Genomic DNA, 26,684 nt, shown 5'->3' with positions numbered 1-26,684 from the left:
GCCCCCCGCTGGGCCCTAGCCGGGGGCTCCCAGCTCTGACCGCCCCGCCCCCTGCTGGGCCCTACCCAGGGGGCTCCCAGCTCTGACCGCCCCGCCCCCTGCTGGGCCCTAGCCAGGGCTCCCAGTGCTGATTGTTCTTGTGTTTTCAGGGGGACCCCGGCGAATGCACCTGCCAGCCTGGCCCCCGCGTGGACCCCAACTACTCAGGGATGCCGGTAAGCCCTGAGTCTGCCTATTCCTGGTCTCCTTCTCCAGCTGGGCGATGGTCTAGGGCAGGCCACCTGCCCCCGCATCCTGCGCTGCCCTCCCCCTGCTGCCCAGCTGCTTTCCTGCCGTGGTGGCTGGGCCAGTGGAGCCGTGACACCTGCGCCCTGGGCACTGCTTCGCCTTCGCTAAATGCTCTCCCCTTCTCTTGGACCCGCAGGGAGCCCCAGGATTGTGGATCGGGACCTCCTGGCAGCCTCAGCCTGGCCCGCAGGTGTGTGCGCTTCCCTCTCTGTCTGCGCGGCAGCCTGCGTCCTCCTGCGCCCACCCCTGGCCGCTCGCCCAGCACTGCCCTAATGGCCCCTCTCTCTTTGTTTTGGGGTGTTGCAGGGTCCACCAGGTGCCCCAGGACCGCCAGGCCCCCCAGGAGCTCCGGGGAGACAGGTGAGTGAGGGAGAAGGGACTGGGGTGGGCTCTCTATTGCAGGACACAGCCGTGAGCAAGTTGAGGCCCCGATCCTGCTCCCTTGGGGGCCGATGGTGAAACTTGAGTTGCCTGTGGCGGGAGCAGGCATGGCCGTGTGTGCACTTATGCACGTGTGTGTGCCTATGATCTCCAGTCACCCCTAGACTCTCGGGGAGCCCAGCTCTGGGTCTGAACTGCCAGGCTTCAACTCATCACCCCACGAGCAGCTGCTCTGATCAGGGCATGAGCAGCCAGCAGGGCGTCCCGTAACCCTCCCGCCAGCCCCTTTGGGCTATTCCTAACCCCCGGGTCTCTCTCTGGGACCCTTGCCTTGGCAGGTGCCAGGGAACACTAACGACCCCCTGCCCACACCGAGGCTCGTTAGCCAATCTGGCTGAGCGCTCTCCAGCTAGAGCTGCTCGCCGCACCTTTACGGGACGTTTCATTGTCAGCGGTTAAAAGTAATGCCGTGTGCTGGGCTGCCTGGCTGAGCCAACCCCGAGAGGCCCAAGATAGCCTCCACCCAACTCAGAGGGGAGCTGAGTCTCTGTAACCGTCCGGCGACTGGTATTTCGCAGCCTCCCAGCCCAAGGGAGACCTTGCCCTCTTCCGTGTAAACATCTTCAGCGTTAAAGAGACTATTCCCTGTCCCTTGGATTGGAGCTGCAATCGACGAGGGATCCCCAGCCGTGGATGTAGCACCGTGGTCTTGCCTAAACGTTTTTCTTGGTGCTACAGGCATGAGTCCAGCTCAGGGAACAGCATCTTAGTGCAGTGCTGTGGCCTAGCCAGCGGGCGGGGGAAGCACCAAACAATTTTGTAGGTCCCACAGAAAAAGAGTATTATTTCTTGACCGTGAAATGGTACGTTTTAAAAACCGCCCCCAGTCCTGCAGCTTTCAGTCCCTACTCAGGCACCGATCCCTTTAAAGTCAGTGAGGGTTTTGCCTCAGAAGGGCGCTGAGGCTTCAGGGATGGGCCTTTTAGAACTGTGTGTAATAAGAATAAAGCCCTACAGTATTTGTCCCAGAATGGTTAGTTTCTGAAAAACTCCCCCCTCCGCAGTGAGGTCTAGAGGCTACAGTCCTGGGTGGGGAGTTAGGAGACCTGGGTTCTATTCCCAGCCCTGCTGCTGAGCAGCTGTGTGACCTTGGCCACATCACTGTCCCTTTTCTGTGCCTCAGCTTCCCCATCTGTAAAAACAAGGAGAATGACACCACCCTTCCTTGGTAAAGCTTTTGAGATCTACAGATGCAAAGAGCTGAGTGTTAGTGGTATCAGATCAGAGCGCCTTTAAGGCGGAACCAAGTTTGGGCCCCAGAACCTTACAAGAGCAGCGCTAGGTGGAGAGGAAAGAAGAGAGAATGCGAGTGGGAGAAGGCAGCAGGGTGTCAGGAGAAGGCTGTGCAGAAGGATTTGAATATTCAAGCTCTCTCCTTGGCTTTAGGGCTTCCCAGGACACAATGGTTTGCCAGGACTGCCTGGGCCAGCAGGAGATGTGGTAGGTATAGGAGCTGATGTGTCCGTGTCGCCGCCTGCCCTAGGTGTGTGCTTAGCTCTCTTCCGCCGGTAGCTCTTGCCGAGTTATTTCCCAAGTGCCTAAGTCCTCCCGGGCAAAGCACATGTTAACGTACAGCCTGTTACCCATCATGCTTTCCATTGCTTTGGCGGTCGCCCTGAGCAAGACGAGCCTCCGGTGATAAAGGGGCCGGTTTCCAGGGGTTTGCCCTCTCTTTCTGTGTGTGTCTGTTGCAGGGGCCGCTCTCTGTCGTAGCCGAGAGGAACATCGAGGTGCTCAAGGTAAGCGCGCTAAGGAGCAAAGGCAACTCTAGCTGCGGGGGCGGGGGGCATGTCTGGGCCTGAGCCAGCCTCTGGCTGACAGGGGCTAGGCAGCAGGTTACCGCACCATTGGCCCCTGGACAGGTGGTTGGACCTCCTCCTGTGGCATCTGACGCCGGGCCCTCTCGGAGCCCGAGGGAGCCTGCTCTGATCCAGAGACTGCATCTGCTGAGTAGGAGGCTGTTGTAGTCACACGGGCTGGCCACTAGAGGGTGACACAATCCCATCTTCATAAGCTCCACGGGGCGGGGCTGCTGGTTCGCTCTGCCTGTGCAGCGCCTAGCACCGTGGGGCCCCGATCTCCGGCTGGGCCCTGTTGGCCCCATCGTGTTGCAAACAATAGACAATGCACTGAGCCAGCGTGTCCCAGGTGGCCGCTGAGCAGATCCCGCCTCGTGCAATCCCTGCTCTCCCCCTCTCTTGCTAGAACATCTGCGGGGATTGTGCCCAGGTGCAGACTGGCTCCCACACGCCCAGCGGAGTCAAAGGGGAGAAGGGTGACCAGGGCATGCCTGGCGCCCCCGGCGTAGACAACTGCGCGCGGGTGAGTCCCCAACCCCCACCTCCTGCGGCAGGTACTTGGCAATTAGCCACCGTCCGGGGGGGACTCAAACACAGGGGAAGCTCCATGCCTCGATGGCAGCCATGTCCTGGTGTGCAGTACACCCCCGAGCACTCACACATCCACTAGCATAATGGCCCTACCCCGTGGATGCCCAGCTCCGCACATCCAGCAGCATGGCCCCACTCACACGTGTGCACACGTGTCTCCTGGCCACACTGGCACATCTGTCCTTAAGCTCCCCCTTGCGCAGATAAACACCTGCCCAACGCAGGGACATGCCCGGGTGCATAATCCCTGCCTGCACCCAGTACCACCTCGCCTACTCCCTGCCTTGTGCAGCTGCTGGTTCAGGCCCCCTTGCACACCCCGTTCTCCCTGGGGCTGCCCATTGTGCCATCCTCAGTGCAACACGGGCACGCAATCCGAATGGTGGTCGCTGATGCCAACCCTTGGCTTGCTGGGGGCACAAGGCAATGGAGTCTCTGAAGGAGTGTGGGTGTTGGGGGTGGGGGTTACCCTGCACTGTGGAAACTGGGTCTGTGCTGTATGGGCCCAATCCTCCAAGGTGGGGCAGGCTGGGAGTCCCCAACACTTGGCAAGGCCCCCCCCCCCAGGTGATTGGAAGATGCTGATCCCTTTTCTCCACGCCTCCACCGGGGACACGGCCAGCCCCACAGCTCCTCTTCCCCAGCTGAGGCAGGAACATGGAGCAAAACCCAGCAGGGATAAACTCTCTGCGTCTCTTCCTCTTTCAGTGCTTCGCTCAGTTCCCGAGAGCAGAGGAGCCCCGGGTGAGTAGAGCCCCGCGAACTCAGAGCTGGTCATGGGAGGGGTGAGGGGGCCTGGGCAGGAGACTCTGCTCTGCTCCCCGGTGACCTGAGAGCCCCGCTGGATGAATCCACACCTGGGCTGTCTAACGACAGGGCGTTGGGACTGGTGGGCACTCAGCATGGGGGACTCACCTGCCCAGAGCACACGCAGGGCAGCCACGTTCCTCAGACAGCGGTTCCCCGAGCACGGCGGGGCTCCAGGGCAGTTTTACAGCCCGCTGGGGCAGACAGGGTTTTCTAGGTGCCAGCCTCCACTCTCTGCATGTGACAGGCAGGAACATGTTGGCTTGGTTCTGCTGGGTGGCTGGCTGAGTTTCACAGCCTGGGAAGGGGGGGATTGATCAGAAGCGTCTCCTGAAATGGGTCTCGTCTTCCCCGCCAGGGTGACCAAGCGGAGAGCGACGGTGACTGTGTTGGAGACCCTGGGCTGCCGGGGATCCCGGGCTTACCTGGAGAGAGGGGGGAACAGGTACGTTCAGCATTTGGGCCAGGCCCACCGGCTGGCAGGTTTCCAACTCCCCGTCTTTGGCCCCCTGAGAACTGCAGTTCATGGGTGACATTTCTAGCGACTGACTGACATTTCCATCCCCACGGCATGGCCCTTAGATACCCTCCCCCACCAGCATCGCCTCCCTCCCGCCCCTTGCCGCCTCCCCCCAGGGAGAGCCTGGGGCACAGGGCAAGTCTTGCAGCATGGCCTGAAAACCCCCAGGCCAGAGCCAGCCCCAGCCCACTGAACTCCAGGTCCTGGAGGCGAACTGTGCTGAAGTCAGCGGGAACCAGCTCCGTTCAGCCTACCTCTTTGCTCCGTTCTGTATTTCCCGTCTCATGACGGCAGTCGCAGGGGTCTCCACCTGCTCCTTCTGTGAATTTGTGACGGGGATTGAACTGGGGAAGCTCCCGACCTACCAGCATGAGCTGGTGGCTGTAGTAGACTCCCAATCTCTGAGGCTCAGGCACAGAAGGGAGTTGTCGTACACGCTCCCCAGTGGGCTCCGTCTTGACCTCACGCACCCATTGCAATGGCCAGGCGTGATGCTCTGCTTTACGGCTCCTGTCTCAAGCATCACACTCTGTGCCGGTCTCTTTGCAGGGCCCACCAGGGATGAGAGGATCTCCAGGGCCCCCCGGACCGTCTGTAAGTAACCCTTGCAAAGAGAATACTCTGTAGACTTGGAGTTGTCCTGCTCATTGTATGTAGGGCGGGGTGCTGCCCCTTCCTGGCACCGTCCTGCTCTGGATGGGACAGTTGTTTGCTGAACGTGCTGTAAGCACTCCCCAGGGAAGTGTTATCTGTCGCTCCCTTGGGGTTGCCATCGCCTGTGTTGGGGCGGTGAGCCCTAGGATGACAGATCGCTGTGCAATGGGGTCTCCCTACCATGCTACAGCCCCTCAGAAAATCCCAGGCTGAAATCCTGGCCCCACGGCAGTCAATGGCCGAGCAAGCCTAGATTTTCCCCCGAGAGCCTGGGCTGGGAATGGCTGAGCGCGGCAGAGTGGCCATGCGTTCTGCCAACCCAGCGGCAAATCCCAGGCCAGCCGTAAGGCCACGGTGAGGGATGGAGGCGGGTAAGTGCTTCTGGACTGAGCTGCCTTCTCTAGATGGGAGCAAAGATGCCATTGGCGGTGAAGGATGGGTAAGTCTGCAGAGCTGTTCTGGAGACCAGAAGAGGAGAGATCCTGCTCGGAACCAGAGTCTGAAACAGGCCGGTGTCGGAAAACCCAGCCCCTCAGCTTCCCTGCCGAGCGTCCTGTCCCCACCAGCCCCAGGCCCAGCCCCGTCAGCCTCCTGAATGTGATTTCCAAGGTGTGATCTTACTGTTTCTTCCCTTAGGGCCCTCCAGGTTTTCCTGGAACGCCTGGCGCACCCGGATTGCCTGTAAGAATCCAGCACTGCACGTGCTCTGTGCGGTCCTTTGTCGCTGACGCTTGTTTGGCTTTGTCCCCCTCCATTCCTCTCCTCCGGGCTCTATGCCTGACCACCCAGCCAGGCCCCACGCACACCGGTTCCCCGAGGTTGAGACTTCTCCAGACCCCAGGAGGAAGAGCCTCACACTGGTTAATCTCCTGCCCTGCCGCAGTGGCCTCTTATCCCCTCTGCATCCTTCCTGTCCCCATCTCTCCTTTCCTTGCCTCTCATCTCCCTCTCAGTGGGCCTGATTCTCCTCCCGTTTACATGGGAGTAAATCAGGAGTAACTCCTTTGAACTCAGTGGAGCCAGCTTCTCAGCCGGTGTAAATCTGGCCTTGTGGCTAAGGCAACTGGCTTGGGACTTGGGAGCCCTGTGTTCCTTTCCTGGCTCTGCCCCAGACCCCCTGGGTGACCTTGGAATCTCTCTGAGCCTCAGTTCCCCATCTGTAAAATGGGCGTGATTCTTCCTTTCTGTCCCCCCGCCCCCCTTTGGCTGCTTCAGTTGTGAGCTCCTTGGGGCTGGGACTGTCCCTCGCTGTGTGTCTGTGCAGCACCCAGTACAATGGGGCCTTTGAGCTCTGCTGGGGCTTGGAGCTGCTTCTGCAATCCACATGAAAACCTGGCGTCACTCCAACGGAGCTGCTCTGACCCAGGGCTTGTCCGCACAGAGATGGTGCACGGTAAGCCAGGGTGTGAACGTGCAGCCTAAGTGGCTGGGTGGAGCCTGCTGCCACACGCTGGCCAGTCTGGTCCAGGGCCCCACTGTGCTAAAGTCAGACTCAGTCGAGAAAAAAATTGAATCAATTCCACTTTTCCCCTCCTTTCTCTTCATTCTCTCTCTCGTCTCCTCTTCCTCCCGCCTCAGCGCCCAGCTGAGCGCGCAGGGTCTTTGTCAGCAGAGCCCCAGTCCTGCCCTCTGCCCCACGCCCCAAACCCCTGCAGAGATTCAGTTACCAGGCAAGGGAGATGGTGCCTGCGTTGTGGTTTTTCTCACAGGACTCATCCCCACGTCATTAATGTCCTAATCTCATATCTGGCATCTTCCACTAATGTCACAGTAACCCCACGGTCTGTTTGTGTGATTGCTATGCAGTGTTCACGTCCTCACCGGTGTGTCCTACGAAACAGCATCACTTTCCACCACGCAGGTGCCATGTAACCGAAACTAACCCCCATCCTAGTCGCTCCTTGTTGCTATGTCGATCCCCGCCCAGGTTCATTTGGAAATTGTAGGGACCAGGGGCGGGGCCTGGGTGTTACCTCCTTAGCCCCTCCCACTCTGTAGCTTCACCTGTCAGTCATGCCTCGGCACGCCCAGCGAGAACTCATGTGTGTTTCGTGTCTGTTTCCCGCGCGCTGGGGGTGGCGCATCCCGTCCTGTGCGCACGCTCGTGTGCTTCACTTGGGGACGCGGCGGGAGGGGAAAGGAGACTGGGAGCCCTTGGGTGTGAACGAGGTCCCAGGGAGTGGGCAGCTTTAGCTTCCGCTCCTGGGCTACACGCAACGATGAGCCATCCGTGGGGCAAGACTTTCCCTGCCCAGCTTAGTGCCCCCTGCTAGCCCCAAGTCCCTGCCTTCTGAAGGGATGTGCAGCACCCGTCCATCATGGTCCAAAGCACCCTCTCCAGAAAGCAGGGCTGCTGAGGATCTGCCTTCCAGCGTGTCGGCCAGTCAGTGCCGGCCTGTGCTGGGAGGTCACGTTTGGGAGGAGCGTTTGGGGTGAGGGGCCAGCGGGGGGTTTCAGGAACCGCAGCATCCAAGACGGTTGCCTCTCTTCCTTTGGAGATGGGCCAGGTAAGCCCCTCTCTCCCAGCCAGGGTGTGTCTACCCAGCCATGCGCGCGGACGTCGCTAGGACCAGGTCCCCAGTTGCTGCAAATCGACAGGGTTCTCCTGAAGGTGACGGAGCTGGGCTGATCCACCCCGACTGGGGATCCGACCCTTTGAGCCCCACGGACGAGATGCCTGCTGAGGTGCAGGGTGGGGCTCATCTTCAACCCGGCTTTCTCTAGGCTCCTCTGGCCTTTGTGCCTTCAGACAAATGCAGGCGCCGCCCCTTGGCCTACCAAGTGCTGGAGCAAGGTAGCGGGGTGGCAATATTCCGAGGCTCCCTGGCAGAGGGGCCAGCTCTGGAAAAGCCAGGCCTGCGGCTAGGTGGCAGGACAAGTTTTCACAGTGCCGATAGCCCTGCGAGCCTCCGGTGGCAATGGAGGGAGCGTGAACTGAAGCGCCCGGCTCCGCGGGCGGGAGCTGTGCTCGTGTCTGATGGCACCATCCCACCCTCTTCGGCCCTGCCCCGCTGCGTGCAGCGGCCCTGCCGCCGGCAGGGTGGGAACAGGGCTCAGGGTAGAACCTCGTGTTTTCTCTCCAAAGGGTCTCCAGGGCGAGCGTGGATCACCTGGGCTCACTGGCGCGAAAGGGGAACTGGTGAGTGATAGACCTGGCTGTTGCCTCCCCAGTGGGTTTTGCCGCCCCGTGGGGGAGAGGGGCTAGCAGGATGCTAGTTTCCTGCGGGAGAAGCCCCCCTGTCACTGTGTGAGGGGGAGATGACGCCTCGGTTCAGAGGGGCTGCGACATGGACAGAGGTGGAAGCTCAAGTCCTGCAGCCCCAGGTTCTGGGCATACTAATGATCCCAGCTCTGCCCCAGAGGGACCTGCCTTGGCTGGCTGTCCCCAGCTCGGTGGGCCAGGTGCCCCTCAGCAGTGGGGGCCGGGCACATTTACTTGCCAGACCAACCCATTAGCAGGTGGTTTACATCCGTGCGCACTAGGCTGGCCCAGCAGAAAGAGGCACTGGTGCATACCATGGGGTGCAGGAACCCAGCAGCTGGGAGAAGCCGTCAGCACGGGTGCTTAACCCTTGAGCCTGGCATGCCTGATCCCATGTTGTTCTCTTCAGGGCCCTCCCGGTCAACCCGGATACCCTGGTGCAATGGGCCCCCCCGGGCTGCACGTGAGTACCGTTGTATTTAGATACACGGGGATTAAGGTAGCCCACTCACTGTCCACCAGAGTTGAACACGGCTCGGGGTTTGGTACACAGAGTCCTTAGCCTGCGAGCACCTTGCCTTAAAGATACAGCAAAGGAGGAAGGCGAGTTACTTGTTCCCTTTAGCTGGAGCGAGTGTTTAGAAGGAGAATCCCCTGTGTCTCTTAGATAGCGTAGGAGCTACGAACTCTGCTCTGGGGGAGACGACAAGCTGGAGTGGTTGGGTTGCTGCTCCTATTAAAGCCTGAGCCCGTTTCCTAGACGACAAAACAAAAGACACACACGAGGGGAGAGAGAAAACCACCGATAGAAAATCCAGCTTCGGGCTCCGCTGTTGACTCTCGCTTGCAACCTCCCTGCTGGAAACTCACAGGCATGTGACACGGTCTATCAGCCACGCCGAGCCCTGGCGAGCGTGTCCCAGCATCGGGCTGTTTAGGGCGTCGCTTTGAGCTGCCTCTTCCTGGCTGCAGGCTTATAGCCGTGTTGCAAAATATACAGTCTTGGCCAGCTAAGCCCGACGCTGATTAGACAGAAGGCAAAGGGAGAGGGATAGGAAAGAGAAGGTGGGATTTAGGTGGGGAAGGCAAAGGACACACTGGTGGTGGGTGACTTAGCACTGGTCTACACTACAGAATGACTTCGGTCGCTCAGGGTGTGAATAATCCGAACCCCCCCGAGCAACATAGTTCTCCCGTCCTGATCGCTGGCGCAGACAGAGCTATGTCGACGGGAGGCTCCTCTTGTCAGCTGGGAGCATCTTCAGAAACACTGCACTGGCATAGCTTTGCCAACGCAAGTTTCCACTGTAGACAAGCCCAAAGTGTCACACCCCACGTGGTGTTCAGGAGCGAGCCGGTGGAGGTGGCGATGTCGGCTGGGTCCCTCTCTGGCCCGGTCTGGTCAGGACATCTGTCAGGATTGCAGTGCCCAAGGTCCAGGGTCCCAGGATGGGGGGCGGGTGCAGCTTGCTCCCGGATCCAATTTTTCTTCCCAAAATCTCTCTGTAAGGACCCAGAAGGGGTGGCTGGAATAGCCCGTCCCTTCGTTATTTTGTCCACCAGTTAGACCTTGCTTTTGACACCAATTTTAGTCCATTGATTTCCAGACCCACACTTGTCTTGTTTACCAGGAGTGATTATAACACAGTCCTTGAGTTCTCTTTGTTTGGACCAGTTCAGTCTGTCTAGCTTTTGCACTTTCTTCCTGTCAGCATTTGTTGTTATTGGGGATTGTGACATTTGACGCACTTTCACTGGCTTTCTCCAGCCGAGCTCACCAACAGGGTAAATTCGTAGGCCCAGTGATCCCAATGATGCTGAGAGCGGGGGGGCCTGGGCGGTACATGCAGCTGGGAGTGGAGACCCCAGGCGGGGTGGCAAGATAGCAGAGCACAGTCAAGCACGGCCTGCCAGGCGAAGCACGGCCTGCCAGGCCAAGCCGGTCTGCCATGTTGGGAAGGAGGGTAGGATCAAACGTGCAGAGGGGAGGGACTCTGCTGTGCTGATCTGGAAGGTGAGCCTGGGGGTCACGGTCCCTGGGGGTCATTAGAACTTGCCACACCCTTGCCAAGAAAGAGGCACGGGTGAGGTGCAGTTAGCAGAGGAAGTTCCCACAGGCCCACCCATTAGCCACCTCCAAGATGGCTCCCATCTTCCACCATCAGCTATCTCCCCACCAGTTCCCAGCCCCTGCCGAGCTCAGTGGGTTTCCCCCGCCCCAGCAGTTGCTGTGCAAAGCTCATCTCATTTCCCCCACCCCCTTCTTACCCAGGGCATCAAAGGAGAACGAGGCTACTTGGGACCACCCGGAGAGAAAGGGGAATCAGTAAGTGCCACGGACCTGACCCTGTGCCAGCTCGATGCCCCGGGGCCATTTGCCACTCGCCATTCGCTGGGGGTGAAGGGAATCCATCCCCCAAGCTAGGAGAGGAGCCTGGTGGCTGGGCTTGGGGGTGCTGCTGGGTTGTATTTGCTTCCATGGGGCATCTAACCCCGTCACGATAAGGCTATGTCTGAGAACATGCAGCAGGGAGACTGGGCACACACAGCCCCTTGGATTGGGGTGGGCGGGTGGGTGGCAGCCCAAGACACAATGGGCTATGTGGCCCTGTCGAGCCACAGGCCTGCACAACGTAAGTTCATCGCTCATCTCCAGCAAATACCTCCCGGGATGGGTCCCCGGCTTTCCCTGGGGGGAAGCAAGGCAGCAGCAGGGGGTGGGAGCACTGGGGCCTGGATCCTGACTGGGGCATCTGGGTGCTACCCCGATAGAAATAATCCAGGTTAATGGCGCCGACACCACATCTCACCATGCAGCCTCATGGCTGCACCTGCAGGAGCTCACAGGATGCTGGGTCACTGAGACCTGTCAAAGGGGCCAGAGCTGAGCCGAGCCGCCCTCCGGACCCTCAGCTAAAGCCAGGGCTGCTGCCAGCAGGCTCGCCGGTGATGCAGTAAGTATCCCCCTTCCCCCCGGGCAGCACAGCTGATTCCTGTTCCCTTGGTGTCTCCCCAGGGCCCCCCTGGTTCCAGTGGCGTCCCAGGTCCTGCGGGGCCAGCGGTGAGTTCACAGCTAAGATCTGTCTGTTAAAACTGCTTTAAAGGGCCCTGTCCCACCCCCATTGGAGCCTCTGGATTGCGCCCATGCTGGATCGGCCCTTGGCTGAAGGGCAGGGAGGGAAGAGGGTGCTCGGGCATGTTGCGAAGGAAGAGGCACTGGATGTCTGGTTGGGCTGATCCCAGCTCTCCTGTCTGTCTCGGGAGTGCCAGCGGCACAGAAATTACAGCCCTTCTGTTCTGTTCTGTCCCTGCACCAGGGTCCAAGAGGAGAGCGCGGAGCCCAGGGCAACTCTGGGGAGAAAGGAGATCAGGTGAGACCCTCCGGCTTCTTCCGCCCCTTCCCCTCCCTGGAGAGAGGAATCGTTGGCACTGTCCGCTCCAAAGCTTCTGGGAGGGAGATGGTGGCACAGCTGCCCCTGCCTTGTGGGCACTGCCCCTTGGAGTAGACCGGGGCTCCTCATTCCCCACCCCTCCTCAGCCCAGTTGGTTTCCTTGCCCTGTGACCTGGCTGTGGCTGAAGAAGCCCTGCACCAAAGCAAGTGGAGGAACCCCATGAGATGACCCCAAGGTGCCCAAATGGCGGCTAGGTTCCTAGGCCTGCAGCCTCGCTAAGCCACCAGGGACTTTGCGACCATGCCGCTGCACGGAGCCTTGTTCCCAGGGCTCCCTGCACTAGCAGATCTCTGCTTTGGGGGAAGGCTGCAAGGCACCAGCTTGGCTGCCCACCCTGCCTGTCCAACAGCATGCACGGTGCTGCGGGCTCTGCTGTGCAGCAATGCAGGATCCATTCCAAGAGGGAGTTAGATGGATGCTGCAAACGCTGCCCTGTGGACCCCAGATCCCACAGGGAATCAACCCCTCTACTCTGGAGGATCTCACACGGCAGCTGCCTCGGCCAGGGGGCTGACTTTAGCTAGCCCCTTGGCTGGTCCCTTGAGCAAAGGCGCGCTGTAAACCAATGACTGTGATCTTTTGCTGTATTCACAGGGATTTCAGGGGCAACCAGGCTTCCCAGGGCCAGCCGTAAGTACATCCTGAGGGAAGTTTCAAGCACTGGGGGACACAGTTCCTACATGTTTAGCCTGGCAGAGGAGACGGAGGAGAGGAGAGGTGTTCCCTTAAGGGGGGTGCACTTGCCACCCACCTGGGCAAAGGTGCTGACGAGCTCAGGGAGCCGGAATGGAGCATTATGGGGGAGTGGTATGCAAATCATAAGGGTTGGAAAGCGGAGTGCGCTGAGCAGCGCTGGCTTTGCAGAGGCCGAGCGAGCGAGCAGGGGGATCAATGGGGATTATTTCCTGGGCATACTTTATGAGACAATAAAGGCACCAAACTTTCTTTGTCTGATTATCAGGGGGATTGCCCGAGTGCAGGGATCTGCAGGTTGCAGCCAGGAATCAAGCGGGGGTGGGGGGAGCTTTGTCTGTACATTTGCTATGGGATGGAGCCTTGTTATCGGAGCTGAGAACGGGCAGGGCGGAAGCCCAGGGAGAGAGGCTCTTGGGCCAAAGGAGTTTTCTTCTGTCTTAAATTTCAGTCATCACTAGCGCCGTCCACGGCAGGAGCAGAACTGCACTAGCTGCCAGCGTGTTCAGTGACAGCTGCCAAGCAGAGTTAGCACAGACCGCGCCCGGGGCTAGCCGGGCTCAGCACGGCCGGCAGACACCGCGCCTGCGTGGCATCAGTAGTCTGCACTTGCAGAAGTGGTGCAATCTGCCTTGTCTGAGCAGGACTCCTGTTCCTAAAATAGCCCCCTGTGGCCCCCACCCTGGGGCTCTGGGAGCTGTGTCAGCCCCCTCCCCCACACCCACTTACAGGGCCGTAGTAGGAATAGCGCCTGAGTGCACCAGAGGGGTCTGTAACAGACAGCTGGGGCTGGAGGCTCTTTCTGAGTCAGCCTCCCGCCTGGCTCATTTCATTACAGACCCTGCTGCAGGGCGACTTGATTAGCCCTTCAAAGAGTGCAAAACTCTTGTCGTTTTAGGGCCCTCCTGGTTTCCCAGGGAAAGCCGGACCGGCCGGGCTGCCAGGGCCCGCAGCAGAGAAGGTGAGTGCTGCAAGGCGGGCAGGCTGTGGTGCTGGACGTCCCAAGAGCGAGGGGCTTCTCTTTGCCTCGTGATTGAAGGAGATCCTTGCCAGTGGGGGCATCGCAGGCCTGGAGAGAGGTGCCTGCCGCTGGCAGGGTTCGGGGCTCCGGGCTCTGCTCAGGGCGGCGCTCGGGGCATGTTCTCAGACCGGAGGAGCTTTCCCTGCATTGCTGTGTCAGCGCGGGAGCTTTTGAGGAGTGCAGGCCAGTGTTTCCAAACCGGCTGCGCTCCCACGGCTGGGCTGGTCCTCCAGGGCCTATACCGAGTGGATCCCATCCAGGGCCAGCGCTGGGCCCTCACCAGGGGCCTGTTTCTAGATCCCTGTAATGAGCCCACCACTTCCAAAGAGGCACAAGCAGCTAGCGCCCACCCCCTCCCCGCAGCCTAGGCTGGGGGGAGAGAGCCCCTTTGTCATTCTCAGGGCTCTGTTGACACCTGCTGGCCACCGTGAGGAAGGCAGGCTCTCAAGGAGCCCAGGATGGAGCTGGGGATAGGCCAGATTCCATCTTCAGCGAGCCACTTGGTTTCAGATACACAGTTTGGATCCAGGTGGCTGAGGTCATGGGATTGTGATTTTTGGCACAGCCCAGGAACAGCTCGGCGAGAAGCTCGTGTGAACTGCGAACCCCTCCAGGGCCAGGGGGCTTGGGATGGGGAAGGACGGTGTTTGGAGCAAAGGGAGTCCGAGCCGAGCACTGCTCGGCAGCCAGGCATGTGCTGGGAGGAGACTGGGGCCCTGCATTGTGTGATCTGGGCCATGCACTCTTGCCAAAGGGCTGCCTGGCAACTCCTCCCTGTGGTGCTGACCAGAAGCAGTGCTTGGCCACACTGGTTAGCGGGCCTCCCCCACCCCCCCGCGAATGTTAGGTCTGCTCTCCGTACGCAATCTACCCCCTTTCTGGCTGATTGCCAGTGGTGGATCCATCATGGAAACATCCCCTGGGGACTGGGTGATGACTGAGTGTCCTGTGAGTGCTGACAGGTCCCAGCGACCTGGAGATCAGGAGCTGCCTGCCCAGCAGCACTGCTCCTTCCCCTATAGGGCCCAGGGAGGGGAGGAAGGAGAAATGGGAGCCTTTTAGCACACGGGTAAAATGCAGTGCATGGAGCGTGCAAAGGTGGGGCACATCTGCAGCATGCCTGGGGCACAGCTGGTGCCCTGCTGGTGCCCTGCTGGCACACTCCAGGCACGCCTAGCTCATGCACCCATTCCTTAGCAAGAGGCAAGTGTTCCTCCTCGTGGGAACTGGCCTCGCCCAGCCGGCTAGTGCCACTCCCAGGAGATTTGCCACTCAGCTTCCTTCACCCCTTGGATCACAGGGGGCAGAAACGTGTGGAGAGGGCAAGTGGAGAAGCTGAGAGCTAAGGGAAGTCTCTGGAGTACCCCTGGCGGTGACTATGGGGTCCTCTTCCATGGCTCTCTGTTCCAGTGCACTAGCATGGCAGAGGGCAGTGGGTTCATTGCTCCCCATATGACTTTTGCAGGGCAGTGAAGGGATGCGTGGCCCCACGGGGATGCCAGGGCCACTGGGGCCCCCAGGGCCTCCTGGAATACAGGTGAGTTTCCCAGCTCAATTCCTGACTGCATGGAAGGAGCAGGGAGGTCTCTGTGTGGAGGGGTGGGAACAAGAGCTCAGGGGGTTCCAAGCCGTGGGGACACGGACTGCACGGGAAAGGAGGCCCCAGTATCATGGTGGCAGGAGCTGGTCAGTACAGTCCTTTGTGAGTGTGGACAAGATGCTCCATACAGAACCTGGCATGTTGGTGGGTACCAGCAGATGGGACTTCCTCCCCCTCCATGGGAGACGAGGATCCAAGACTGACCCCACTGAGCTACGATGCCGCCCTTAGGCCCAAACTGAGGGCTTCTCACCTCTCTGCATTTGTGCCTCGGGCCAGAGGGATCCTGACCTGACGCCATGACGTAGCATCACCGACGCTATGTGACGGCACACACAGGCAATGCCGCGTGGCTGCTTGAATGTCTCGTTCCAAATGATCATCGGGGAAAGTCTCTTCAACACATTTTATTTCATCCCATGGCCTGCTGCGTTGTCCTGGGCCATAGACTGGGAGAGGCGCCAGCAGCTTCCTGTTGAATCCAAAAGCGTGGGACCAGAATCTTGGTGCTGGGTCTGAATAAGGCACGGGAGCCCCGGAGCCTATATTTCAAACACACGGATGCGTGCTCGCGCAGGCAGAAGTTACTGGGTTAGATGCAGGACCGCTGGGTGAAATTCTCTGCCTTGTGCTATGCAGGCGATCAGACGAGATGGGTGTAATAGTCTCTTCTAGCCTTAAAATCTGTGAATCTGAAAATGGATTGGCCTTGGTTGGAACCAGGGAGATAAGTGCCTGGGTGGGGGTGGAATAGATATTGGATCACCACTATCTGCCCAATGGTTCCCCTTCCTGTTCACTGCCCATCCTGTTCCCACACTTGCTGTGTGTAATGCACCGATTAGCGGGCCCATGTACTGCTGCTCGTTGCTGGCTGGGATGTCCAGCCTACTCCAGGGGTGGCTGTGCTGCCCTCTTGCATCTGGATATAAGCACGAACGCAACTGCAGCTCCCGGAGGTTGGTGGAAGTCTGGTTAGGGCTCAGACGGTCGTGAGTTCCATCCCTGCCCATGTGGTCGTGGTGGGTGGAACAGCTAGTGACTGAAGTCCTGGGTGGTCAATGGGACTCTGACAGCTGAAAGGTCATTGCTTGGATGTTCCAGGGTTACAGTCCAGATGGCGAGGGAAGGATACAGCTGCCATGCTGAGCACCAATTCCCAGCCCCTCGGGGAGCTGACGTGTTCCCATATAGCGGCATTGTCTTAGTAGTAGTGTCCCACACCTGAGATCAGCCAGTCAGGGCATGGAGGAGGGTGGTGTGAGTGAACAGGCCTCTCATGACTTCTCTCGTTCTCGGTCTTGCTTTCCCTGTGATGCCCCAGGGCCCAGCCGGCTTGGAAGGACTGGATGGGAAGGACGGGAAGCCAGGGATGCGGGTAAGAAACGGGACGGGGTTTCGTACCTATTTTCTCACAGTTCTGCTCAGAACTGGGCCCCGGCTGGCGTGAAGGGTTCGCTGACCTTCTGCTGAGCATGGGCCGAGGCTCGTACCAGAAGCCCAAACGGGGTGAGCTTGGCCTGCATCCCAAACTGTTGGCCAGCTCGGAGGGGGAGTAGAGGTAGAGGCTATTCTCCCCCTTCTCAGAAAGGAGGGGGCTGTGTCCCATTCCTGGGGTTCCTCTCCCAGGCAGGACGTCAAATACACCTGAAACTTCTTGCCACAGCGACCCTAATTCTGTGTCCATTGCCTCCTTCCTTAGGGCGACCCGGGTCCTTCAGGGCCCCCAGGGATGATGGGGATTCCGGTAAGTCATGGCTGGATTCCTGAATAGCTCCCTGGTGCATGGCACCAGGCGTCCCCAGTCAGGGGATATTCGGGTCTTTCTTTGCCAGACTCTCACCCTTACCCCATGCCCCTATCCCACCACCACCTCCCGCGCAGCTGACTGCCGGGCAATGGGCCTGCTAAGAGTCCTGACAAAGATTCAGACGGCGAGTGCTTAACTGGTAGCTGGGCTTTCCTTGAGTTCCTCCCAAAATGCAGCTCTGGCCCTCTCCCTGGGAGACAGCACCCCCACTGCTGGGAGGGCGGGGGAGCCAGGCCTTGTCAGTGGGGGTTGCATTGAATTTCAGAGGGAGGGGAGATAGATGATTGTTGAAGAGGAAGGAGAAGCGCTGGACTCCAGAGCTGGCGAAAGTGTCCCCATCTCCACTGGCGGCCAGAGGTAATTCGTCAGGAGCTTGAGAGCTGCCTGCCCTTGGCCTGCTCTGGGGGCTCCCGGTGGGTTTGTTGTGGCATGGAGAGCTCCTTGGCTGCTGGCGTGGGTGGGTGTCGCCGTGCCCGAGGGAGGGAGGCCGGGGGGCTGCACAGAGCCTGCCGGGAAGGCCCTGCTCACCTGATGCTAGAGAATAATTTTTCTCTTCTTTTCCCCGCCAGGGCTTCAAGGGGAAACCTGGCCACCCGGGTCTCCCAGGCCAGAAGGTGAGCTGGTTTGCTGCCATTGTTACAGCCTCAGGGAATCTGCAGAGGGCACCCGGCTGCTGCTGCTTTGTGGAACCTCCCCTTTGAGATCACTGCGGGCGGGGGCTCGCTGGATGTGACATTCACCAGGCCCAGGCCCTGTGCAAACCCTTTGGGGGAAATTCTAGCCCCACTGGAGCCAGTTGCCAACTCTCACTGAGTTCACTAGGGCCAGCTTTCCCCCTTAGGGGGGATGTGGTACATCACCTCGTGCTGGCCCCACCGCATGGGGTGAATGTCACCCTGTGTAGAGCCAGAGGCTTTATCTGCCTGGTTAGGATCTGGGGGGACTTGAGGAGCTGTGGGAGGGCCGTGCAGTGTTTTTGCTGTTTGAAACTCCCTGCTCTGGTTGGCTGCCATGGCTCCACCCCCAGGGCCCCTCGGCATATTCAGCACCCCATCATTCTCCGACACTGTCATTCAGAGCTAGGGCACCCCAGGAGTCTCTCACCCACCCCGACTGGTTCAGAGAGCAGGCCACAGCGCCCACCAGCACTCAGCATTCATCCGCTGCAAGCCCACTCCAAAGGGACCGAGCCAACCTAAGGGCAGCCCGGCGGTTCCAGGGACAGAGACGAACCAGCCTGACTTGTAGCACTGCCAGGGCTGGGAGTGATGTATTTGTGACATACAGTCGTAGCAGTGGCTTCCTCTTATGGTCAAGCCAGGCCATTCCCCACCAAGGTGGAACCTTTTCATCACTGGGTGCCTACGTGGGATTGTTCAGTCAGATGGCGGCAGAGGCTGGGTACCTCCTGGGCTGCCTGTTTTTAAAGGGGCTGGAAAATGTTATGATCCCAGTGGGCCACGTCCCCAGCTGGAATAAGCTGGTGTAGATCCATTGAAGTCACTGTTGGCAGTGACGCAAGCTAAGAGGATGTGATGGTCATTGACCATGGCACTGCCCGTGTGGCTGGCATGTGTAACGGGAGGCTGTCGCGTTCCTCTGCACAGTGGGAGGCAGGATGCCAGCTTGGCTGGCCCAGTGACCGGATCTGGTGTGACAAACCCCATGTAGCCCAGACTCCCTGCTCCCTAGCTCTCTGCCTACACGCTCCATGCTGTGTGTTCTTCTTTCCAGGGTGACTGTGGCAAACCCGGACCCCCCGGAAGCACGGGCCGGCCAGGGGCAGAGGTGAGTCAGTGCAGCGCAGAAGGATGAGATGTTTAATGCTCAGTGCGCCGTGTGCGGCTCCCGGCAGTGACCCACAACCAGCAACACTGGATGTGAGGTCCAGCCACGAGTGTGCTTCTGCTCCCTGACCCCTTGTCCCAAGTCCCTTCCCCCTTGTGGGGTCCTAGAGCTCAAGCTCCAGCCCTAGCCCAATTCAGCAGCCCCAGAGCCCGAGTTAGCTGACACGAGCCAGCCGCGGGGGTTTAACCGCAGTAGACACACCCTGAGCGACTCACAGGGGAACTTCAGCAGCCCTGTTGCCATAGGGCCAGGCTCTCAATGGGGCAAATGAGTGCAGCTCTGGTGAAATCAATGGCGCTACCTTGGGTTACAGCCGCTGAGGATCTGGCCTGGAACGCTGAAGTACAGCGCATGCAAACACACTCCCAGATTCTCGGGAAGGGGCCCAGTTCCCACTGGCGGTTCTCATGCTCTTGCGTACAGGTCAGCTGTGGGGGGAGGGTGTACGGGCTGCGACTGCATCAGGATATAATGGCTCTGTCTTTTGCAGGGGGAACCTGGTCCGATGGGACCCCAAGGCAGACAGGGGCCTCCGGGCCATTTAGTAAGTTGAATTTTTGCTCTGGTTGAGAAGAGGTGAAAACATCCCAATTGTACTGTTTTAATCCGGCACCGATGGGGGAAAACACAGCGCTGTGTGAGCTCACTCCAGCCCCAGCCTTTCCCAGCAGGAGGCGCTGTAGGGGCTGCTGTAGGGGAACTCTCACCAATGCCAGTCCCAGCAGCAAGCACTTCAAGGGGGTTGGCTGGGGGAAGTCTCAGCTACTGCAGCCCCAGCCTCTCCCAGCAGGAGGCGCTGTAAGGGATGATGCTATTTTACTTGCTCCTAAATGAAATGACTAGCGGGCGAGGCTGCTCGATGGGACAGTGTCCAGAAGTCTGGTGGGAGGTGCCATGGCTGTTCTGGCCCCGGCGCTCTTACCCCCTGTCCTGTTCAATCGCCCATTGCTTTCTCCAGTTTAAAGAAGCGAGCTGACGGGTGTAGTGGACACTGCACGGGGCCCTGCCATGGCAGCACTGCCCCTGGCTCCCTGGGCGGGTAGGAGCCCATCGGCCTTTTCCTAGGGCTGGCTTCGGCTCCTGCCTCCAGGGTAATTGCTACTCTGTTAAATGTCCTAAATTTCTTCTCGCTCGTTAGGGTCCCCCAGGAAGCCCAGGCCAGCCGGGCCCAGCCGGAATCACAGGAATGGTAAGCGCTGCCCCAGGGGCCTCTCCACTGGCACAGATCTGTAGCAGCATGTTTAGTCTCCTGCAGCCTCGTTCTTCCCAGAGTTGGTCAGACGGGGAGAGCAGACCCCACCCTGAGGTTCTCGCCCTGGCCTTGTTAGTAGCTTCGTTCTGCCAACATCATAAGAAATGTTCCCAAATGCCACCGTCACCCAGTCAGAGGCTGTGCATGTCCAGCCTTGCAGCACCAGCTGAACTGCCTTTGCCAAGCAACGTTGGCGGCCTGGTGGCACGCGAAGCCGTGCCATGCCAGGGCCATGCTCGGAAGTGAACATGGCTGATGGGGCTTGGGAGGTCGGCTGGGATCTGATTCAGGATCCAATTCTCCAGCCTTGGTTGGATCAGGGGCCAGGCGAGGTGATGTAGGGCCCAGTTTCCAATTAGGGCATCCACATTTGAGAACCGGCTCAGCGGTCGAGCTCCCGTACCTTGCCCGTTCTTATCACGAATGCAAGTTTGAGTGCCCAGGTCCACACCTGGGCACCTATTGATGGCTTCGTTCTCACTCTCGAAATAACGTCTGAAACCAGCGCTCTCTCCTTTTTCCCCATTCTCCAGGGACTGAAGGGCGAGAGGGGATCTCCAGGGGAAAGAGGTCTCGCAGGGATGCCCGGGCAACCTGGGACCCCAGGCCACCCTGGACCACCCGTGAGTGCTGCATGTCGGCGGAGATGTGACACGGAATAGGGCAATGCCAGAGCCTGGAGCGCACAATGTCCGTGGGGGTAGGGGAGAGGCGGGGGAGAGCCCCCGTTGGAACTGCACTGTGGGCAGGGACGGAGAACAAAGCACACCAGCAGGTTCTGAGGTTGCCAAGTTCCTCTCTATGGTGCCAGGTTTGCCAATTATGGCATGCCAGTCTGGGCTCTGCCAGGCTTCGCCCATCCATCCTTCGCTGGGTGCAGTGTGGATTCGGCAAAATCCATCCATCCATACGACAGCACGTGTGTGCTTGGTACACGCTGGGCACTGCCTCTGCAGGGGCTGCCCTGGTGACCTCCCTTTTGGGTGTTGTGAAGTCTTTACTCCCGAGGTGTGGTGCGAACCCTCAGAGAGTGCTGACGGGGTCTGAGCCCGAGATGCGTTCTCAGCCTCCCTTTCCTTGGGAGCGTGGGCGTGCGCGTGGGGTGGAGCATGGAGGGCTCTGGGACGTTTCATGTTTCCGTCTTTGATTTGCCAGGGCGAGATGGGCGCGGACGGAGCAGCTGGGAAAGAGGTATTGTGATGCTGGCCACGATGGCTCCCCCCCTTGGGCGCTTTCTGTCCCACAGCAGTGAGTGCGGCAGGTCCACGCTGCGCTCTCTGCCCCGTACTTCTCCCGGCCCGTTATTGCAACAGGATCGTGTTTGCAGTCAGTGCCGCTGCTGAGCCAAGACCGCCGGCACTTACTCCGGCAAAATTCCCCTGGGCACCAGCGACGTCTTGCCCAGCAGTGCTGAGTGCGCCATAGATGCCCAGCTGAGGATAAATAACTACAGCCTAGGAGGCAATGCTCAGGCCCGGCTTTCCCTCAACCCCGGACTGCACCAACACGACATCTCGAGCTGCTTTTGTGATCTAGAGCTGGACCCCTAGCGGGAAGTGGCTCCCCAACCCACAAAGCTTCCTACCCTGCCCACTCCCTGCCACAAGGGCAGCATCCCATCCCAGGTTTCCTGGAAGGTGGGACTTCCTGGTTTGCACTCAGAGTGGAGGAAGTGACAGTTCCCTAGTGTCACCCCGCGCGGCGGTACCTTAGGAGGGGTATACCAGCGACATAAGTAAGCGGGGGCCTGAGCATGCCTGTCTTACTCCGTGAGCTCTGGCAGAATCTCCAGACTAGAGGCCAGTGCCTGGAGGATAGCAGGCAATGTAGGAACAAGCATGTGTTCGTATCCCACAAGGTGATGGCAGGGGCTAAACTCCCTGCTTCCACGTTCCTGCTTCCTGCACCGAGGCAGGGTTGCTCTAACGAGGCAGGGATCCAGACAGGGCCTCAGCCAGTTTCAGAAAGGAGGCTCTTTGGCATGAGAGGAGGAGAGAGCTGAAAGCTGAGCACGAGCTCAACCACAAGATATGGGCTTGATGCTGGAGTGACTGGGTGGGATCTGTGGCCTGTGCTATGCAGGAGGTCAGACTAGAGGATCACAATGGTCACTTCTGGCCCTAACATCTTGGACTCAGACATGGCATCCAGCTGCCCAAAAGGCGGCAAAGCTCCCGACCCGAATGGATGGGCCAGATCGGCTGCAGCCATTCGGAACCCTCTTTGTTTAGCTTTAAGCTTCCTGATCCTCAGAGCCCGTGAGAGAGAGAGCCCTCCCCAGCCATTGCTGTCTCTCCGGTATACCACCTTCCCACAGGCTGAGACCCTGGCACCAAGACGGCCAGGGGCCACCAGCCCTAGGTCTAGAAATCATTTCAGAGCAGAACTTCCCGTGACCACTGCTCCATTCTGCCTCCTCCTAGGGCCCACCAGGAAATCCTGGACCGTCAGGACCAGCTGGCCAGAAGGTAAGAGCAGGTCGGCTTTGCTCCGTGACGCTGAGTCTAGTGCTCTGGACAGCTGCTACGCTGGGGCCATGTTCCTGAGCAGAGGGGGCTGTGGAGGCGGAGGTTCCCCCAGCTGCAGGCCTGCTACCGGGGATCCCCAGAGGGGCCAGCCCATGTTCAGATTGCCCGGAGAGCTGCTGTGCTGTAGAGAGAAGCCGTCTCTTATCCGGGTGGGGAAAGGTGACGAGGAACTGGAGAGATTTCTGCCTCTGACAGTATCTGGCTTCTTTCTGTGTATTCCAGGGTGAAGCTGGCACTGCAGGGGAGAGAGGGCATCCTGGTGAGAAAGGGAGAGCTGGCATGCCTGGAGGACCAGGGAAAAGTGGCTCCATGGGCCCTGTGGGACCACGTGGCTCTCCAGGAGAGAGAGGCCACCCGGGCTCCCCAGGACCTGCCGGCAGCCCGGGGACGCCAGGACTCCCAGGCACAATGGTAAGGGGGGAGAAGGGGTAAGTGCCTGCTGCTTGGGAGGGGGGGGGGTTCTCCCAGAACAAAGCAGCCTGAACAAGGGTTCACAATCTGGCTCTGAGCATCAGGACTCCTGGGTTCTATTCCTAGCTCCGCTACTGACTCACTGTGTGGCCACGGGCAAGGCATGTCATCCTGCTGCCTTTTCCCAGGTTGAGTTTTGCTTTGTGGTTTTTCCCATCCCCTCTCTCTAGGGAGACATGGTGAATTACGATGAAATCAAGCGGTTCATCCGGCAAGAGCTGAACAAAATGTTTGACGGTAAGCGGGGTGGTGGGAACTGGAGGATGGAGGGCTGGACCAAGCTGCAAGTGACGGCTTAGTGCTTGGCGCATCCAGTCTGAAAGAGCTACACCAGTCTCTGGATCCACGTGTCCAAATCCTGGAAGGGTTAGCGCTGTCCTTCATCCAAGGAGATCAACGTACCACTACCTAGTGTAGGGTGTGCCAAGTTAAGAGCCGAGGATCTGTGTTTGCATTACATCGCAGAGCCCTGTTTGGCCCGGGCTCCTGGACATCCCTCCAGCAACGTGCTGTGTCCTCTGAGCCAGTTGTCACTTCCTGAGCTGGCGTTTCCTGTGCACTTCTAGACCCCGCAGGGTCTTCAGATAAGCCCCCACCATGGTGGGCTTCCTACACCCCTGGTAGCAAGAGTTTGGGGTCGATAACCCCTGACTGGCACAGTCATTGGCTCCCCGTGTGTCTCTCTGCAGAGAGGATGGCATACTATGCCTCCAGGATGCAGTTCCCAGTGGAGATGGCTGCCTCCCCAGGACGACCAGGTCACCCTGGTAAAGATGGAGCGCCAGGGCGGCCAGGGCCTCCTGGGTCCCCTGGGTTACCGGGACAGATCGGGAGAGAAGGGCGGCAAGGTGTGCCAGGCATGAGAGGTAGGTCATTCTTCTGGAAGCTCTTTATTTGCATCTCCTCTTCCCTGATGTTTCTGCGGAGTTTCAGAAATGGCCCCCAGGGTCAGGAGATGTTTAGTGGCGTGGTGGCCGCAGCTGGAATTCACTGCTGCGGGACTGCAAAGCAGGTTAAGGGAACTCCAGAGCCACTGGCCTAAGGGGGCTCCTGCCAGCCCATGGGTGTGAGTCACGCCTTCTCTTTCCACTGGTGGCCTTGCAAGTGCTCACTGTCTTGCTCAGCCCCGTGGAATCATCCTTTCCTCCCTCTCTGTTGCTCACGCGCATTGGGCTCCGTGAGTGGGGTTTCTTACTGTGCTCTCGCATTCCAGGTGAGCCAGGCACCAAAGGAGAAAAGGGAGAGAAAGGCATTGGCCTTGCGGGAGAAAGCGGCCCACCGGGGGCGCCTGGTAAGACCCCTGCACTCGTCACAACCAGGACCCAATTTGTTCTGCATTTTTAAGGTCAACTCGTTAGCCCTTCCTGCTTCAGGGACCCAGAGGGCGATAGGTGCCTGGTGCTTCAGGGTGAAATCTCCTCCTGGTTCAGCTTCTCCCAACAATGTGAGACAGACTGAGGGTCTCAGACCAAAGCCTTTCCATCCAAACCCTCTGAACTGTGGTGGGTCAGCTTTAACGGAGTCATAGAGTTTAGGGCCAGAAGGGATCACCAGATCCTCTAGTCTGACCTGGATCTCACAGGCCACCAGCACTGAACCCAACAACTGAAATCAGACCAACGTGTCACCGCCCACAGGAGACGTAGCTGTTATGTGCCACGGGCAGAGAATGGGAGGGACCAAGGTGCCCCGGTGCCCGAGGCCCCCACAATGGCAGGGAAATGAGTAAGTGAGATAGACCCAGATAATCCTGGCCAGTAACCCACACCCACATACTGCAAAGGAGGGCAAAATAAACCCCCAAGGTCACTGCCAGTCTGACCTGGAGAAAAGTCCTTCCTGACCTCGCATATAGCGATCAGTTAGACCCTGAGCACGTGAGCAAGAACCAGCCGGTCAAGCATCGGGGTTTGGCTTTGCACAAACAGTCTTCTCAGCTCCTCTCTTCCCTCCCCTTTCTTGTTTCTCCTCTTCAGGTCCACAAGGGCCACCAGGATATGGCAAGTTGGGTCCGCCTGGACCTATGGGACAGCAAGGCATCCCAGGTGTTCCTGGACCACCAGGAGCTACAGGGCAGCCTGGAAAGACCGGGCATTGTAACCCTTCAGATTGCTTCAGCATGATGCCCCTTGAGCAGCCTATGTACGAGCCCAAAAACATGAAAGGACCCTTAGGCTGAGCGGACCTGTAGGGCATTTTCACAAAGGACTCCATTGGGAATGACCAAAGCTCAGCCCTCGCGACTGGTCGTGAATGATGTTTTTATTGCTGTTAATATTTTTTTCTTTCAATTTCCAGTGGGGTTAAGTCTCTCATGACGGCATTTGTGTGTGTGTGTGTGTGTGTGTGTGTGAGCGTCTCTTCTTGTGTTTGTAAAGGGAATTGGACACTGCCAGCTGTGGTCAGCCAAAATCCATTTCATGATGGTGTCTCCGCTTATCATTGCCTTGGCCAAGTCCACACCTTCCTGTGTCTTCTCCAGCTTCTTCTGTCTTTTTAATGATTAGTCTTTCAATACCTGGTCATCGCCAGCACTTTGGGCACTGGGGCCGAAAAAGGCGGCAAGGCGAGGGAAGGAAGGGTATTTTTAACTATCACACTTCTGAGCAGCCTCAGGTGTTACGGGGTGGGAACTTCAGGCAAGATTCCAGATCCCACCTCCATCGTTTGTGAAATACATATCCCCGTTCACACGACTGAGACAACTCTCTCTCCGTCCCCACGTGCCTTTCGTGTGTGTTGCAGCGCATGCTCTGCTGCTCCTTTCATTTGTAACATGCCAGCATCACATGTGCCATCAGCCATCTCCTTGTCCTGGTGCCAATGTAGCTCTTGAATTAGAGAGAGCTCCTGCACAAAATCTTGGCCCTCAGCATAGAGCCATTATAGGGAAAAACAAGACCAAGCAAGCTGGATCACCAAGACGTTTTTCAGCATCTGCAGCAGGTCTGTGTGCATCTTCGCATAGACATAAAGCAGAGCACTCTGCACTCGTGCTGGCCTTTTCATTTTTGTTTGGTGGGAAAACAAGTGTCTAACCTACACATCAAGCCTGGGTTGCTAAGTGCTAGACCGGTTTCCAAATATTAAAATACAACGTCTGAGCATTCAGTTACCACTTTTCGGCTCTGTATGCAAAAAGGAGGGCTGCTTTCCTCCCTGAAGCAGTTGAATCTGGTGAGCAAACAAACAGAAAATAATAAAACATTCCTGCCCAAGCTCTGTCTGCATCTTTTTAAGCAAATATATATATAAATCTTGAGCACTTTTGTCTATCACCCTTGGGACAGTAACAGCTGAACTTCTACCGGTTTGTCCTTCCCCCAGCCATAGATGAAACGAGCCCCAGAGTATGTTCTAAAAATGGATGGAGCTCAAAAGGTTGGAAGACAGCCCAACAGTTTGTACTCTCAATGGAATATCTGGCATGTGGACCAGAAACCCGTGTACTGATATATTCCCTTCCTTTTAGTATTTGTCATCTCTTAAGGATGTAAGAAAATCATTTGTACCATCCGTCAGCTGTTCTGTCTGTCATGAATAAGAAGTCAGGCCCAGATCCTCAAAAGTACGTAGGCTCCTAACAGCCATTGATTTCACCAACAGAGCTAAATGCTGTTTCATATAGCAACATACCATGGTTTCAAGAAGCAACGGCTTTTCCCCTAAGAACCGGGCTATAACCTAACCCCAGCAGAGTTGTCGA

At 58.4% G+C, this 26,684-nt stretch overlaps 1 protein-coding gene across 6 annotated transcripts in view; it reads left to right on the top strand.

The window, feature by feature from the left end:
- The window catches only part of COL16A1 (collagen type XVI alpha 1 chain), a 91,050-nt gene extending 64,854 nt beyond the window's left edge, over positions 1-26,196 (top strand). For 4 of the 6 annotated variants that reach the window (XM_037881611.2, XM_037881609.2, XM_037881617.2 and 1 more), the window contains 32 exons: positions 150-215; positions 425-478; positions 595-648; positions 2,116-2,169; positions 2,424-2,468; positions 2,935-3,051; positions 3,828-3,863; positions 4,285-4,371; positions 4,996-5,040; positions 5,737-5,781; positions 8,186-8,239; positions 8,712-8,765; positions 10,575-10,628; positions 11,319-11,363; positions 11,620-11,673; positions 12,350-12,385; positions 13,347-13,409; positions 14,935-15,006; positions 16,394-16,447; positions 16,772-16,816; positions 17,449-17,493; positions 18,614-18,667; positions 19,218-19,271; positions 19,866-19,916; positions 20,513-20,602; positions 21,135-21,170; positions 22,403-22,447; positions 22,730-22,918; positions 23,149-23,215; positions 23,668-23,844; positions 24,192-24,269; positions 24,955-26,196. In XM_037881611.2, coding sequence (XP_037737539.1) covers positions 150-215; positions 425-478; positions 595-648; positions 2,116-2,169; positions 2,424-2,468; positions 2,935-3,051; positions 3,828-3,863; positions 4,285-4,371; positions 4,996-5,040; positions 5,737-5,781; positions 8,186-8,239; positions 8,712-8,765; positions 10,575-10,628; positions 11,319-11,363; positions 11,620-11,673; positions 12,350-12,385; positions 13,347-13,409; positions 14,935-15,006; positions 16,394-16,447; positions 16,772-16,816; positions 17,449-17,493; positions 18,614-18,667; positions 19,218-19,271; positions 19,866-19,916; positions 20,513-20,602; positions 21,135-21,170; positions 22,403-22,447; positions 22,730-22,918; positions 23,149-23,215; positions 23,668-23,844; positions 24,192-24,269; positions 24,955-25,157 — 2,223 coding nt within the window. In that variant the 3' untranslated portion in view covers positions 25,158-26,196. Of the gene's footprint in view, positions 1-149; positions 216-424; positions 479-594; positions 649-2,115; positions 2,170-2,423; positions 2,469-2,934; positions 3,052-3,827; positions 3,864-4,284; positions 4,372-4,995; positions 5,041-5,736; positions 5,782-8,185; positions 8,240-8,711; positions 8,766-10,574; positions 10,629-11,318; positions 11,364-11,619; positions 11,674-12,349; positions 12,386-13,346; positions 13,410-14,934; positions 15,007-16,393; positions 16,448-16,771; positions 16,817-17,448; positions 17,494-18,613; positions 18,668-19,217; positions 19,272-19,865; positions 19,917-20,512; positions 20,603-21,134; positions 21,171-22,402; positions 22,448-22,729; positions 22,919-23,148; positions 23,345-23,667; positions 23,845-24,191; positions 24,270-24,954 lie in introns of those variants that run through there. The other 2 variants (XM_037881615.2, XR_006286560.1) reach the window with 2 other exon arrangements.
- Positions 26,197-26,684: the final 488 nt, after the last annotated feature.

Source organism: Chelonia mydas, chromosome 19 (assembly GCF_015237465.2).
Source record: "Chelonia mydas isolate rCheMyd1 chromosome 19, rCheMyd1.pri.v2, whole genome shotgun sequence".
Taxonomy (NCBI): Eukaryota; Metazoa; Chordata; order Testudines; family Cheloniidae; genus Chelonia; species Chelonia mydas.
Note: the sequence above shows the minus strand (reverse complement) of the source record. Positions and strands in the feature narration are given on the sequence as shown.